Genomic DNA, 15,933 nt, shown 5'->3' with positions numbered 1-15,933 from the left:
GGACGCAAGATAGCTCGAATCTGCTCTCATTTCCAGAAGAGAAAGGACCAGTGCAGGCCGCCTTCGGCACCATGAGGGTCACTGACAGTGACAGACTCTGTGTGCCCAGTGCAGGAATGACCACGGGGATCGGTGGGCAGGGCTCTCCAAGGGGCTCCATGGCTGACTCCCCATCCCGGCTCCCAGCTCGCCCACGGCCAGCCCTCAGGGTTTTGGCCGAGCCAGGAACCACAGTGGAACTGGGTGGGGCCACAGAGATTGACAACTTTACAAAAACCCCTGAGCAGAGCGGCCCCAGGGAAGTTGGGGGTCTCACCCTGAGGGTTCCCTGTCAGGGCACATGGGGTCAGGCCAGCTAGGAGCCTGAAGGAGCCTGAAGCCCAACCCACCTGGGCTGAAGGTGGAGGGGCCTCCCAAGGCCGGGGTGCAGGAAGCCCAGGGAATCGGGGGTTGGGGCGGTGAGCCTCGGGAGGGACAGGGAGCATGTGACCTCACAGGAACAAAGCAGGTCAGGGGTCAGCAGACGGTCAAATCCTAGACCAGGGGCCTGAGGCAAGCAGATGCTTGTGGGGTGGGGGGTAAGTGTCTTCAGAAAGACAGACTTGCAGCTCCTGGGGGCTCCCTGGGGATGCTGGGTGGGTTTTCATGCCCCCCAGTACAGGGCCAGCCCACTGTGACTATGCTGACTTCCATCTTGGGCCAGGGTGCCCTGGTCACCGTCTCCTCAGGTGAATCTGGTGTCCAGAGTCCGGGGACAGCGGGATGTGGGTGAACTTGGGATGGGAGTCAGGACCGAAAGGAGGCAGGGTGTGTTTTTGCATATAAGAAGCAGCAGAGGAGAAGCTGTGTTGCTGGGACTTGGAGCTCTGGGGCCAGCACACCCCGGTCACCGTGTCCTCAGGCGGCATTTCCCTTGCAGCGCAGCCTGGGCCTCAGGCAGTTCCCTGGGTTCCATGAAGCCCCACTGTGCCCTAAGCAAGGCAGGGTCCCAGTCCAATGGGGTACCACCCTTGGATCTGCCAGAGCCCCCGGAGGTGAGCCAGCTGAGGCCTGAGGGGAAGACAGGAGCTGGCTGGGCAGGAGGAGCAGTGGGCAGAGCCCGGTGGGGTCAGGGTCTGTGCGGTGAGGTCAGGGGAGCCCCCCAGGCCTGGCCTCCCAAGGGTTCATGTCTTGGGGGCAGCCAGGACTGCGTCCCTTGGCAATGCTTTTAACCCCTGGGGCCAGCGTGCCCCAGTCACCGTCTCCTCAGGTGAGACAGCTCTCTACCCGCTCTGTCCTGGGCTGGGGAAGAAGTGTCCAGAGGACCCTTGGTCTGTGGTGGGCCCTCCGTTGTCCCCAGGGGGTCTGAGTCTGAGGCCATTTGCCTGTCTGCCCTGTTGAGGTGGGGCCTCTGCCTGTGGAACGCAGTCAGGCAGAGTGGGCTCTGTGGACCTGGGGGCCTGGCTTTGCATGGGGGCAGAGGATGCCAGGCTGTGGGTTTTTGCACAGCCCCTAACGGGACCCATGGCACTGTGACTATATCGATAACTGGGGCCAAGGAATCCTGGTCACCGTCTCCTCAGGTGAGTCCTCACCAACCCTCTCTCCTCACTCTCTCTCAGAATTTTGGTGCACTTTGGGGGAAATCAAGGGTCTCTGGTCTAGAGGGCCTGGGGCAACCGGGGGTCTGAGATGGGGGGGGCCAGGGGCCCAGGCTTACAGCGGCGAGGAACAGAGTCTCCAGGCACCCTCTCCTCCTGAGCTCTGCAGACAGGGCTTTCTCTGGGGGCCTCAGGCACCCTTGGGCTCTGGACTCCCAAGGTCCCAGCTGTGTTGGCCTCATGGGGCCACAGGTGAGGTGGTCTGGAGGTCCCAGCCGGCCACTAGCTCTTGCCCAGGGTCCCAGCATCAGTGTCACTATGTGACAACTGGTTCAAGCACTGAGTCAGGGGCCCCTGGGCACCGGCTGCTCAGCTGAGCCCTCACAACCCACTTCACTGCACCTGGGGAGACCCAGGGGCACTCTGGAGGTCAAGAAAGGGGGCTGGGGAGAGGGTTCTGGTAAACAGGCAGAGCCAGACCTCCCCACCCCAAGGACTCCGCGATGTGGGTTCGAGGCAGCTCCTTTGGCGGGTCTGGCTGTCTGAGTTGAGCAGGACTGAGGGGCTTCCATCGCTGTCTGGGGCAGGCGGCTGCTCGAGGCTGGACTTAGGAGTCTGTGGTTCACGGTCAGCTGGCCCAGGCAGGCAGTGGTCTGGGCCTCTGGGGGCCGGAATGGGACATAGTGTCTGGCGCAGGCAGGTGGGAGCGGGGCCAGCAGAGGATCACAGAGAAGCGACTTTGACTGACGGTGTCCCTGTGGCGCCTGGAGATGGGGTGGGTGCCTGGGCAGCTCGAGCCTTGCCGGGCCCCTGAGATTTTTGTTGGGCGAGGCTGGAGATATGACCACTGTGATTACTACGGTATAGACGTCTGGGGCCGAGGGATCCTGGTCACCGTCTCCTCAGGTAAGAGCGGCCCATCCAGGGCCTTTGTTTTCTCTCCTATTCATGAGATTTTTCTGAACATCACTGTCTGGTCCTCCAATGTGTCCATGTCCCCCCACCCCCACCCCCCCTCCCCTGCCTCAGGGGACTGGGCAGACTGGCCAGGAGGGGACCAGTCACCCTAGGCATTTCAGTCTCTGTTTTCTGATGCCTTTAAAAAATCAGAATCTCGCCGGCATTCAGAGGGGGCTTGGGCGGGAAGGGCCACCAGCAGGGGAGTCCCAGGACCCCCTTGGCGGCAGGGCAGCTTGGGCTACGGTGGAAGGTAACTTGCTGCGGTCCTAGCATCTATGGAGGAACGTGTATGGATGACTTAGAACCTCAGGAATACCACACGCGGAGGGCAGAGAGAATGCCCTCCTTGGACGAGGTGTGTTCTGCCCTAGACTGTATTTAAAATTCTTTATTGGGTAGGAAGAGAATTGTCTAGGTGAGGACGGGCAAGCAGAGTCCCGATCGTGGCAAGAGAGGGGTGCCCCAGCCGCCTGAAAGGGAGAACCTGGGGAGGTGACGGGCGCTGGGCTTTGTGAGGCCACTCTAAGAGAAAGAAAAGCCGTTCACCAGAGGAGGTGTGCTTGCGAATACCAAGACAGGGCATCTTCAGAGCAGCTCCTGATGGTCTGGAAAATTGCAACTTTAAATAGAGAGATGTTTATTTTATATTTTTATCATTTAATTAACTACTGTGAATCATGGCTTTGGAGAGTTGCGATGGGTGCAAGTTTGGCCGAAAAGTAATAACGAGTTTCCATCGGCCCTCGGCCCCAATTAAGGGCTGAGTTTGGGGAATGATAAATTCAGCTTATTTTTTTAATTTAATTGGTGGCCCCGAGTTAGTCAAGATGGCCACAGGCAGGACTGACCACCTGCAGCAGGTGGCAGGAAGCTGAGAGTCTATTTTTGGAAGCAAGAAAACACAGTTGGTAAATTTATAGCTTCTGGTTCCCAAGAGGTGGTTTGCGGCTGGTTTTGCGCAGCCCTACAGAACCGAAAGTGTTCCACTGAGCACAACAACACCTGGCTAATTTGCATTTCTAAAATAAGGCGCAGATGCTGACAGAAACTGGAAGCTTCCTCTTTTAACTATTTGAATTTACTTAAGCTTTAATTTATCAACTGCTAATTTATATTCATTTTCAAAGTAGATGTTTAAGAAATTAGATTGTCTTAGGTGCATTTTATCAATGCGTTTGTACTCTTTAACGAGCTGTTCCTTCAAGGTAGTTAAGCTGAGACTGTGCATGCGCCGTGCACCCTGTGAGTGTGCTCACAGTCTTAGCTGGCCGGCTCCCTCCTGGCGATGAAGCAGCTCTCTCAGTGCAGGTCCTTCCCTGCAGAATGTTCAGGGCCGCCTTTCGGGTGCCCGTCTCAAGACAGACTTGGGTGAAACGTGGGCGTTCGTCATGAGTTACTCTGGCTGCAATGCTAGCTGGCGTACTGAGAGGACGCCCAGTGGGGTGGAGTCCGCAGGGTCCAGGGCTGTCTGCAGGGACAGTCTCTGCTCTGGGTCCCCAGGCCCGCCGAGGCTGGGGGTCTCCTGGGACCGCCAGCAGCTGGGGACGTGCGGGCCTGGCTTCTGTTGCCAGGCCAGTGGACAGGTCATGAGTTAGCTCAGCAAAGAGATTCTGAGGAATCCGCCCAGGTCAGAGAGCACACGGGACGTGCCAGAGGCCAGGCGCCGGGCTGTGAGAGGCAGGAGCCGGTGCAGCCAGACTCGCTGCCCCAGGAAGTCTATATGTGATGTTTTTGTTTCTACTTGAAAGGGAATCTGTCCTTACCTACTGCGTGTGAGGTCGGGTCACTTCACACCCACAGGGATCACTTCCCGCATCTACACTTAAGCGGTCAACGTGGCTTTGGGGTTCAGATGGTTGCTGTGTGCTAGAGAGTATCCTCTTTCTCAGCAGAACTTTGTGATAAAGACAGAATTGGGAGCAGGTTCAGATAAGATGCATTTCCCATGGTTTTTAATGAGGACATTGCCAGAGAGCAGTTAGTCACCAGGACTCTTCGAGACTTGGGGCAGGAACTCGGGCCCACGGTGTGTGCCCAAGTCGGCCAGGCCCCAGGAACACACGTGTGCCCAGGCTCTCCTCTCCCAGAGAAGCAGCACTGCCCACTCAGCAGAGACGGGGCCTCCATCTGAGGGTGGCAAACGTGCCTTGGCCTGTTAGATGCGGTAGGGAAGCTAAAGTCACCAGCAAGCTTTTTACCCAGAGTGGAGGGTGGCAGTGACTGACGGCTGGGAGAAGGGCCAGAAGGGCTGGGAGAAGGGCTGGGGCGGGGATGGAGGCATCGGGCGCCCAGGGGAAGGGGCGCGTGGGCTCCCAGGAGGAGAGGGGGAAGAGGCTGGGAGGGACGAGCCCAGCTGGGCAGTGTCCACAGACCAGAGGCTTTAACAGAGGCCACGGGTCCAGGATCCTAGCCTTTTGCATCGGAACCACTGGGCTTTCAGGTCTGTGAGGGCAGCCCTGGGTCACCCACAGCAGGCTTGAGCTGGGCTGAGCTGTGCTGAGCTGTGCTGAGCTGGGCCAACCGGGTGAGCTGGGCTGAGCTGAGCAGGTGAGCTGGGCTGAGCTGGACTGGGCTGAGCTGGAATGAGCTGGGCTGAGCTGGGTTGAGCTGGGCTGGGTTGAGCAGGACTGAGCCAGGTTGAGCTGGGCTGAGCTGAGCTGGGCTGGGCTGGGTTGAGCTGAGCTGGGCTGAGCTGGGCTGAGCTGGGCTGAGCTGAGCTGGGCTGGGCTGAGCTGGGCTAGGCTGAGCTGAGCTGAGCTGGGCTGAGCTGAGCTGGGCTGGGCTGAGCTGAGCTGAGCTGAGCTGGGTGGAGTGGGTGAGCTGAGCTGAGCTGGGCTGGGCTGAGCTGGGCTGAGCTGGGCTGGGCTGAGCTGAGCTGAGCTGAGCTGGGTGGAGTGGGTGAGCTGAGCTGAGCTGGGCTGGGCTGAGCTGGGCTGAGCTGGGTGGAGTGGGTAAGCTGGGTTGAGCTGAGCTGGGCTGAGCTGGGCTGAGCTGGGCTGAGCTGAGCTGGGTGGAGTGGGTGAGCTGAGCTGAGCTGGGCTGGGTTGAGCTGAGCTGAGCTGGGCTGAGCTGAGCTGGGCTGGGCTGAGCTGAGCTGTGCTGAGCTGAGCTGGGCTGGGCTGAGCTGAGCTGAGCTGAGCTGGGCTGGGCTGAGCTGAGCTGGGTTGGGTTGAGCTGGGCTGAGCTGAGCTGGGCTGAGCTGGGCTGAGCTGGGCTGGGCTGAGCTGGGCTCGGGTGAGCTGGGCTGAGCTGGGCTAGGCTGGGCTGAACTGGACTGGACTCGGCTGAGCTGGGCTGAGCTGAGCTGGGTGGAGTGGGTGAGTTGAGCTGAGCTGGGCTGGGTTGAGCCGAGCTGAGCTGGGCTGAGCTGAGCTGGGCTGGGCCGGGCTGGGCTGGGCTGGGCCGGGCTGGGCTGAACCGAGCCAGGCCGGGCCGGGCCGGGCCGGGCCGGGCCGTGCTGAGCCGAGCTGGGCTGGGCTGAGCTGGGCTGGGCAAGGCTGGGTTGAGCTGAGCTGAGCTGGGCTGAGCTGGGCTGGGCTGGGCTGGGCTGGGCTGAGCTGGGCTGAGCTGGGCTGGGCAAGGCTGGGTTGAGCTGAGCTGAGCTGGGCTGGGCTGAGCTGAGCTGAGCTGGGCTGGGCTGGGCTGAGCTGGGCTGAGCTGGGCTGGGCTGGGCTGAGCTGAGCTGAGCTGGGTTGAGCTGAGCTGAGCTGGGTTGAGCTGAGCTGAGCTGGGCTGGGCTGAGCTGGGATGAGCTGGGCTGAGCTGGGGTGAGCTGGGCTGGGCTGGGCTGGGCTGGGCTGAGCTGGGCTGAGCTGAGCTGGGCTGGGCTGAGCTGGGCTGGGCAAGGCTGGGTTGAGCTGAGCTGGGCTGGGCTGAGCTGGGCTGGGCAAGGCTGGGTTGAGCTGAGCTGAGCTGGGCTGAGCTGAGCTGGGCTGAGCTGGGCTCGGGTGAGCTGGGCTGAGCTGGGCTAGGCTGGGCTGAACTGGACTGGACTCGGCTGAGCTGGGCTGAGCTGAGCTGGGTGGAGTGGGTGAGTTGAGCTGAGCTGGGCTGGGTTGAGCTGAGCTGAGCTGGGCTGAGCTGAGCTGGGCTGGGCTGGGCTGGGCTGGGCTGGGCCGGGCTGGGCCGGGCTGGGCTGGGCTGAGCCAGGCTGGGCTGAACCGAGCCGGGCTGGGCCGGGCCGGGCCGGGCCAGGCTGAGCTGAGCTGGGCTGGGCTGAGCTGGGCTGGGCAAGGCTGGGTTGAGCTGAGCTGAGCTGGGCTGAGCTGGGCTGGGCTGGGCTGGGCTGGGCTGAGCTGGGCTGAGCTGGGCTGGGCAAGGCTGGGTTGAGCTGAGCTGAGCTGGGCTGAGCTGGGCTGGGCTGAGCTGGGCTGGGCTGAGCTGAGCTGGGCTGGGCTGGGCTGGGCTGAGCTGGGCTGAGCTGAGCTGGGCTGGGCTGAGCTGAGCTGAGCTGGGCTGAGCTGAGCTGAGCTGGGTTGAGCTGAGCTGAGCTGGGTTGAGCTGAGCTGAGCTGGGCTGGGCTGAGCTGGGCTGAGCTGGGCTGAGCTGGGCTGGGATGGGCTGGGCTGGGCTGGGCTGAGCTGGGCTGGGCTGGGCTGAGCTGGGCTGAGCTGAGCTGGGCTGGGCTGAGCTGGGCTGGGCAAGGCTGGGTTGAGCTGAGCTGAGCTGGGCTGAGCTGGGCTGAGCTGGGCTGAGCTGAGCTGGGCTGAGCTGAGCTGAGCTGGGCTGAGCTGAGCTGGGCTGGGCTGGGCTGGGATGAGCTGGGCTGGGCTGGGCTGAGCTGGGCTGGGCTGGGCTGGGCTGTGCTGAGCTGGGCTGGGCTGGGCTGGGCTGAGCTGGGCTGGACTGAGCTGAGCTGAGCTGAGCTGGGTGGAATGGGTGAGCTGGGCTGAGCTGGGCTGAGCTAGGCTGAGCTGAGCTGGGCTGAGCTGGGTGGAGTGGGTGAGCTGAGCTGAGCTGTGCTGAGCTGGGCTGGACGGAGTGGGTGAGTTGAGCTGGGCTGAGCTGGACTGAGCTGAGCTGGGCTGGACTGAGCTGAGCTGAGCTGAGCTGAGTGGATTGGGTGAGCTGGGCTGAGCTGGGATGAGCTGGGCTGAGCTGAGCTGGGCTGAGCTGGGCTGAGCTGGGCTGGGCTGAGCTGGGATGAGCTGGGCTGAGCTGGGCTGAGCTGGGCTGGGCTGAGCTGGGCTGAGCTGGGTGGAGTGGGTGAGCTGGGCTAAGCTGGGTTAGGCTGCGCTGAGCTGAGCTGGGGTGAGCTGGGCTGAGCTGAGCTGGGGTGAGCTGGGCTGAGCTGAGCTGGATTGAGCTGGGCTGAGCTGAGCTGGATTGAGCTGGGCTGAGCTGAGCTTGGCTGAGTCGGGCTGAGTTGGTCTGAGCCAAGCCACACTGAGATGAGCTGGGCTGAGCTGGGTGGAGTGAGTGAGCTGAGCTGAGCTGTGCTGAGCTGGGCTGGACGGAGTGGGTGAGCTGAGCTGGGCTGAGCTGGGCTGAGCTGAGCTGGGCTGGACTGAGCTGAGCTGAGCTGAGCTGGGTGGAATGGGTGAGCTGGGCTGAGCTGGGCTGAGCTAGGCTGAGCTGAGCTGGGCTGAGCTGGGTGGAGTGGGTGAGCTGAGCTGAGCTGTGCTGAGCTGGGCTGGACGGAGTGGGTGAGTTGAGCTGGGCTGAGCTGGACTGAGCTGAGCTGGGCTGGACTGAGCTGAGCTGAGCTGAGCTGGGTGGATTGGGTGAGCTGGGCTGAGCTGGGATGAGCTGGGCTGAGCTGAGCTGGGCTGAGCTGGGCTGAGCTGGGCTGGGCTGAGCTGGGATGAGCTGGGCTGAGCTGGGCCGAGCTGGGCTGAGCTGGGTGAGCTGGACTGACCTGAGTTGACCTGGGCAGAGTGGGTGAGCTAGGCTGAGCTGGGCTGAGCTGAGCTGAGCTGAGCTGGGCTGGACTGAGCTGAGCTGAGCTGAGCTGGGTGGAGTGAGTGAGCTGAGCTGAGCTGGGTGGAGTGAGTGAGCTGGGCTGAGCTGTGTTGAGCTGGGCAGAGTGGAAGAGCTAGGCTGAGCTGGGCTGGGCTGAGCTGGGCTGAGTTGAGCTGAGCTGGGCTGGGCTGAGCTGGGTGGAGTGGGTGAGCTGAGCTGAGCTGAGCTGGGCTGAACTGGGTTTAGCTGACTGAGCAAGTGATCTGGCCTGAAAGGGTGGAGCTAAGCTGAGCTGAACTGACCTGGGTTGAGCTGGCCTAAATTGGGCTCATCTGGATTGAACTGGGCTGAACTGAGCTGAGCTGGGCTGGGCTGAGGTGAGCAGAGTGGGTAAGCTGGGCTGAGCTGAGCTGGGCTGAACTGGGTTTAGCTGACTGAGCAAGTGATCTGGCCTGAAAGGGTGGAGCTAAGCTGAGCTGAACTGACCTGGGTTGAGCTGGCCTAAATTGGGCTCATCTGGATTGAACTGGGCTGAACTGAGCTGAGCTGGGCTGAGCTGGTCTGGGCTAGCCTAGGCTGAACTGGGGTATGCTGGGTTAACCATGGTAGGCTGAAACAGCGCCAACAGAAGTGGACCCACTGGGCTGGCTTGACTTGGGCTAATTGTTGAGATGCTTTGCATCCAGTTAACCTCCACTGAGGCTGGTGGGTCTAGCTGGACTGAGTTGACCCCACTGGACTGTCCTGGTCAACAGTGGGCTGACCTCAGTGATCTGGTTGTGCTGAAGACTAGGGGCCTGAGTGTGTATCAGTCTCACTGATGACCCCAGAACCCCGGGCCAGGCCCCAAGTGGCTGAGCCGGGGGCAGTGACAGTGGGCTGGCAGGGCTGAGTGTGCCCTCCGCTCCGCTGTCCCAGAAAGAAGGTGGAGCTGCCTGCACCCCCAACCAGCAGGACGCCTCTCACCCCCCTCTTCTCTTGTGTCCTCTCTCGGGTCCCCAGCAAGTGAATCTCACCCGAAAGTCTTCCCTCTGGTGTCCTGTGTGAGCTCCCCATCTGACGAGAACACCGTGGCCCTGGGCTGCCTGGCCCAGGACTTCGTGCCCAATTCTGTCAGCTTCTCCTGGAAATTCAAGAACAACAGCACGGTCAGCAGTGAGAAATTCTGGACCTTCCCCGAAGTCCTGAGGGACGGCTTGTGGTCGGCCTCCTCTCAGGTGGTCCTGCCCTCCTCAAGCATCTTTCAAGAGCCGGATGACTACCTGGTGTGTGAAGTCCAGCACCCCAAGGGAGGAAAGACCATCAAGACCGTGAGGGTGACCGCAGCAAGTGAGTCGGGCTCGTCCCGTGGTTGGGGGGGAGGGGGAGGGTCCAGGCCCCGCTGACCCCTTGTTCTTCTCTACAGAGGTGGAAGTGTTGCCCCCCGTCGTGAGTGTCTTTGTCCCGCCTCGCAACAGCCTCTCTGGTAATGGCAATAGCAAGTCCAGCCTCATCTGCCAGGCCACTGACTTCAGCCCCAAACAGATCTCCTTGTCCTGGTTTCGTGATGGCAGGCGAATGGTGACTGGCATTTCTGAAGGCCAGGTGGAGACTGTACAGTCCTCACCCGTAACATTCAGGGCCTACAGCGTGCTGACCATCACGGAGAGTGACTGGCTCAGCCAGAGCGTGTACACCTGCCAGGTGGAGCACAACAAGGAAACCTTCCAGAAGAATGCGTCCTCTTCGTGTGATGCTAGTGAGTGCAGCCCTGGTGGGTGGGGACGCTCACGCTCAGGTCCGCAGACACTGCCCCAGATGTGCCAGCTGCTTCCTGAGCCTTGGCTTCCCAGAGCGGCCAAGGGCAGGAGGGGCTGTGCAAGGTGACTGGGGGCCGGCGCCCCTCCAGCAGGGCCCCAGGCTCACAGGGGACTCAGCCAAGTGGCCCCTGCTCTTCGGGCGGACCTCTTCCTTCACCTGATTTCACTCCAACCAACTCTCTCCCACCTCCAGCACAAACATCTCCCATCGGGGTCTTCACCATCCCCGCATCCTTCGCCGACATCTTCCTCACGAAGTCAGCCAAGCTTTCCTGCCTGGTCACAAACCTGGCCTCCTATGACGGTCTGAACATCACCTGGTCCCGCCAGAACGGCAAAGCCCTAGAGACCCACACCTATTTTGAAAGACACCTCAACGACACCTTCAGCGCCAGGGGCGAGGCCTCCGTCTGCTCGGAGGACTGGGAGTCCGGAGAGGAGTTCACGTGCACGGTGGCCCACTTGGACCTGCCCTTTCCCGAAAAGCACACCATCTCCAAGCCCAAAGGTAGGCCCGACTCTGCCCCTGCCCTCCAACCGGGACTCTCCCGTGGCTTCCAGGGTCTGAGGACAGCAGGGTCCTCTCCAGGCCCTGCTCTCCCCGATCTCACCACTGTGACCCCCTCCCCTACCACAGATGTCACCATGAAGCCACCGTCCGTGTATGTGCTGCCTCCAACGCGGGAACAGCTGAGCCTGCGGGAGTCAGCCTCCGTCACCTGCCTGGTGAAGGGCTTCGCACCTGCAGACGTGTTCGTGCAGTGGCTGCAGAAGGGGGAGCCCGTGACCAAGAGCAAGTACGTGACCAGCAGCCCAGCGCCCGAGCCCCAGGACCCCAGCGTGTACTTTGTGCACAGCATCCTGACAGTGACCGAGGAGGACTGGAGCAAAGGGGAGACCTACACCTGCGTCGTGGGCCACGAGGCCCTGCCCCACATGGTCACCGAGCGGACCGTGGACAAGTCCACCGGTAAACCCACCCTGTATAACGTGTCTCTGGTCATGTCTGACACGGCCAGCACCTGCTACTGATGCCTGGCTGCCCGCTCAGGCCGGGTCAGAGCCCCCAGGTGATCGCCGCTGTGTGTGTGCATGAGTGCAAACTAACCATGTCGATGCGTGAGATGTTGCATTTTATAAAAATTAGAAATAAAAAGATCCATTCAAAAGATGCTGGTTGTGAGTGAGCAAAGCTCTCGCTGCTGGGTCCATGGCTGTCTGCCCTCACTTTGCAGACCACCCTCCACCATCCGCACCCCTGCCTCCCAACTCGCTTCCGACCCATGCCTGGGAGCCCCGGTGCTCCTTGCGGGATGCTCACAGCAGGCCGAGCCCATGCTCGCTGCACTTCGAGTCGCTTCCATGGCCACACTGGGGGCACACGGGTGTGCAACACACACATGCACACAGTCACACACATACATGCAGAGAGACGCATGTGCATACACGCATGCACGGACATGCAGACATGCACGCACATGGACAGAGACATGGGCACACGTGACACAGACATGTATGTGGTGGACCTGGGTGAGCAGGCGCACACACAGACATGGACACATGGAAGTGTGGACACACAGACACAGATGTACACGCGCACCCACACGCACATGCACAGTCACAGGCACTCATAGGCACATGCCCATGGGCGCTCACACACACAGACACACATGCATGCATGAGGACAAGTTATAGACATGTAGACACACACGCACAGATGTACACATGCTCGTGCACACATGTGAATACACTGCACACACCCAGGCTCACACACCCCCAGCCCTTGCACACCCGCGGTCACTCGCCACCCTGCCCGGCGGAGCCCCTCTGCCCCATGCCCATGCTCTGCTTGTCCCTCTGTCTCAGCTTGGAGGTGCATCTGGGGGCCGGCCTAGCCTGGACTCCTGCGCAGCCCCCAGCCCCAGCCCCGGAGCAGGGTGCGTGGAGGGCCACTCTGGGCCTGGCCAGAGGCAGCTCCTCAGAGAAACTCCCAGCCCATGTCCAGGAGGGGTGCTTCTCCCAGTCCAGGCCCTTGTGAAGGTGGCAGGGCCCCAGCTCTCCCCTTTCCCTGTTAAGAGACAGAGTCAGGCACGTCCTGACAGAGCAGGCCATGCCTGGGAGGCCCTCCGTGGAGTAGGCAGCTGCAGGGCTACACGTGAACCTGGAGCGGTGGGCACTGAACCGACGGGCGAGCGGGTCTCCTCTGCCAACCACACCAGTGCCCCTTCAGGCTGACTCCCAATCTCCCCTACACTCCTGACTCTTTAGGGACCAAGGGCCCATCAGTGTAGCGGCTGCAGACCTAGGTAACTGTCCTCAGCCTTTGTCCCAGTGTCACTCTCCCTGGGCCTCAGATGTCTATCTGACCTCCTGATCCCACAGCTGTGAGTCCTGCAGCCCTGGCCCCAGCCCGGGCCCCACATGGCCTCTCTCGTAAGTGCCTTGGCTCCAAGACAGAGAGAGACGGAGGCTAGAGGGATGGGCCCCTTGTCACAGGCAGCTATCTGCCCCCAGGGCTTGTCCTCACTGGCCAGGGAGCCCACCCCAAACCACCAGAGACAGGTTGCCCGACCACCACTGTCAGCCCCAAGTGGCCTTGCATCCTCCAGAGGGGCCACGCCCCCACCTCCAGCGTAGCGAGACCCCACCCTTGTGCACATGTGTGTGCTCTGTCTGCTCTCTGCCACCCCAGCGCTCCTAGGGCCAGGTGCTCAGGGTCACTGCTTGGCTCAGCCTCAGCCACACTCTGCCCCTGTGGCTGTGGAATCAGGTGGCCAGGGGCCTGCTGCACCTGGCCGAGACGCTGCCTGACAAGGCCTGGAGCTCCCAGCCACCCCGGGGGTGCCGGGGAGGCAGGCACACACCCGCTCGCCTGCCCACTCACTTCTGCCTTCCCCCAGCCCTTCTGGTGGGTCAGCGCAGCTGAAGGGGGCCAGGGTGGGCTCTGCGGGCAGCTCGGCCGCGCTGACCCCTGTGCCCTGTCTCCCGCAGAGGGGGAGGTGAGCGCCGAGGAGGAAGGCTTCGAGAACCTCAACACCATGGCCTCCACCTTCATCGTGCTCTTCCTCCTGAGCCTCTTCTACAGCACCACAGTCACCCTGTTCAAGGTAGGCCGCCTGGCCCTGGGGAGGGCGTGAGACCACCGAGCCCCAGGCCTGCAGGCCCCCGGCGCCCCTGTACCCACTCACACTGTCTCTGTTGCCTGCAGGTGAAGTGATGGTCAGCCAAGAACATGGGGCACCAGAGACGGAACAAGAGGGGCTGCCTTGGAGCCGGGTCCCTGGCCTGTGTGGCTTGTCTGCTTGTACTGAAATCTTCCCCGCGTCCTCTCCAGCTTCGAGCTGTAAGAAACTGGCTTTTCTCGGTGCAGCTGATTGCCATGGCCAAGCCTGGAGCCCGCAGTCATAGGCTCCACCCGGCCCTGCTTTGCAATGTTGCATTTGTGGCCTTGAAATAAACAAGTATACTTTATCTTATGAAACCGTTTCCTCGTGAAGGTTTTTTTTTTTTTTTTTTTTTTTACCCCAAGCCACACTCCTGTGTGCTGCATATCCTGAGCACTGAACCATTACAGATGGGAAAGGGATGTGTGTCTCCTCCCAGGCCAGTGGCGATGCGCTAGGGTGGCGTCTTGGGGCTGGTCCAGACAGAGGAAGATGGCCAAGTGGCAGAGGATCCCCAGACTGGTCTCCCAAGGTGGCCTGAGCTGGGGCTGCTGTGTGCATCCGTGAGGGCCCTGCCACAAGCCCCACGGACACCCTGTCCCTCTCTGCCATCATTCCTGGCATCCCAACCATGGAGGGCTTGTCCACCCTTGGGTGCGCGTGGTGTGCACAGGAGGGACTCGGGAGGAGGGCTGGTGTATGTGCAGCCACACTGCGCCCTGTGGGAGTGCGAGACCTCACCTGCTGGCCAGCAGACGGTGACCGGAGGGTGAAAGGAAGTCTCAGGTGAAACTGTAGGGAGGGTGCAGGACTGGCGAAGCACGGAGGAAAGGCCTTGAAAGAGGGGGCAGCCGGCGGCAAGGCAGGGGAGCAGGGAATTAGCCCTCGGAGACAAGCTGCGCGGGTCCAGGTGGGGGCTGACAGGGGCGGTGGCATGCTCAGGCCCCTGGGAGCTCCAGGTTAGCTATGGCAGCAACGGCCAGGGTGGGGGTGGGCGGTGGGGCAGGAGAGAAGACCCTGGGGGCCAGAGGATGGAGCCGGGTGAGGGTGACCTGGCTCTCCAGGGAGGTGATTTCAGGGGCTAGAGGGGGACTGGGGCTTCCCAGGATGCCTCTCGTGGGGCTGCCAGGGGCCTGACAGTGACTCTCCCAGGGAATGGAAGTGGACGTGGTTCCCAGAGAAGGCCACCTCCTGGCAGTAGGCTCCAGGAAGGCATTTCTGATTAAACGGAGTCCTTTGCAGCCCAACCCATCAGGCAGGGGAACGTTCAGTGAGGGACTCCAAGGCACACAGGGTGCCTCCAGCGGGCCAGGGGGGTGGTAGGCGACAGGGCAGGGGCTCTCACGCAGGCCGAGGGGCTCAGGCCAGGACCTGTGGGAGTGTCTGAGGGCCATGACAACAAAGAAGCACAGGCCAGGCGTGAACGGCAGGAGCAGGCTCTCTCCCAGTGTGGTGGAGGAACCCAAGGTCAAAGTGTCAGCAGGGCTGGCTCCTTCTGGGGCCCCACGGGGGGTCCGTTCCCTGCTCCTGGCAGTTGTCAGCACGTTTGAATGTATTTCACTCGGAGCCTATCAACTGCTCACTTATATTCATTTTCAAAGTAGATGTTTAAGAAATTAAATTGTCTTAGGTGCATTTTATCAATGCATTTGTACGCTTTAACGAGCTGTTCCTTCAAGGTAGTTAGGCTGAGGCTGTGCATGCGCCGTGCACCCTGTGAGTGTGCTCACAGTCTTAGCTGGCCAGCTCCCTCCTGGCGATGAAGCAGCTCTCTCAGTGCAGGTCCTTCCCTGCAGAATGTCCAGGGCCGCCTTTTGGGCGCCCGTCTCAGGACAGACTTGGGGTGAAACGTGGGCGTTCATCATGAGTTACTCTGGCTACAATACTAGCTGGGATACTGAGAGGACGCCCAGTGGGGTGGGAGTCCGCAGGGTCCAGGGCTGTCTGCAGGGACAGTCTCTGCTCTGAGGCCCCAGGCCCGCCGAGGCTGGGGGTCTCCTGGGACCGCCCGCAGCTGGGGACGTGCGGGCCTGGCCTCTGCCGCCAGGCCAGTGGGCAGGTCATGAGTTAACTCAGCAAAGGGATTCTGAGGAATCCGCCCAGGTCAGAGAGCACACGGGACGTGCCAGAGGCCAGGCGCCGGGCTGTGAGAGGCAGCCAGACTCACTGCCCCGGGAAGTCTGAACAACCCCCCTCAACTTAACATCTGGTTACGTCTTGATAAGCCCAACATAAGCTGAAAGTAGTTTGGATTCCACTTAATGTGCTTCGCAGGCCAAACACCAGGGCTTATCCTCACCTGCCGTAAAAGGCTCAGAACACTTTCATTAACTGACACTTGGGTAAAACCATCTAACTCAAGCCTTGTTGTTGCTCCCTTGCTCAGTCGTGCCCAAATCTCTGTGACCCCATGGACTATAGCACACCAGGTTTCCCTGTCCATCACCAACTCCCAGAGCTTGCTCAAACTCATGTCCATTGAGTCGGTGATGCCATCCAACCGTCTCATCCTCTGTCGTCCCCTTCGCC

General features: G+C 61.4%; 2 gene segments (V, D, J or C); both read left to right on the top strand.

Annotated features, from left to right (window-relative positions):
* The first annotated feature begins 1,460 nt into the window (after nucleotides 1-1,460).
* The window catches only part of LOC133068313 (immunoglobulin heavy constant gamma 1-like), a 68,318-nt gene continuing 53,845 nt past the window's right edge, over nucleotides 1,461-15,933 (top strand). The window contains exon 1 of the C gene segment in view: nucleotides 1,461-1,562.
* LOC133068309 (Ig mu chain C region membrane-bound form-like) lies at nucleotides 2,328-13,721 on the top strand. The segment is given in 7 exon segments: nucleotides 2,328-2,486; nucleotides 9,444-9,770; nucleotides 9,847-10,179; nucleotides 10,434-10,748; nucleotides 10,878-11,210; nucleotides 13,232-13,347; nucleotides 13,449-13,721. Coding segments are annotated over 7 exon segments (1,569 nt in total).

The sequence above is a fragment of the Dama dama genome, chromosome 13 (assembly GCF_033118175.1).
Source record: "Dama dama isolate Ldn47 chromosome 13, ASM3311817v1, whole genome shotgun sequence".
Classification (NCBI taxonomy): domain Eukaryota; kingdom Metazoa; phylum Chordata; class Mammalia; order Artiodactyla; family Cervidae; genus Dama; species Dama dama.
The sequence above is the reverse complement of the archived record's forward strand: the minus strand, read 5'-3'. Positions and strand labels throughout refer to the sequence as shown.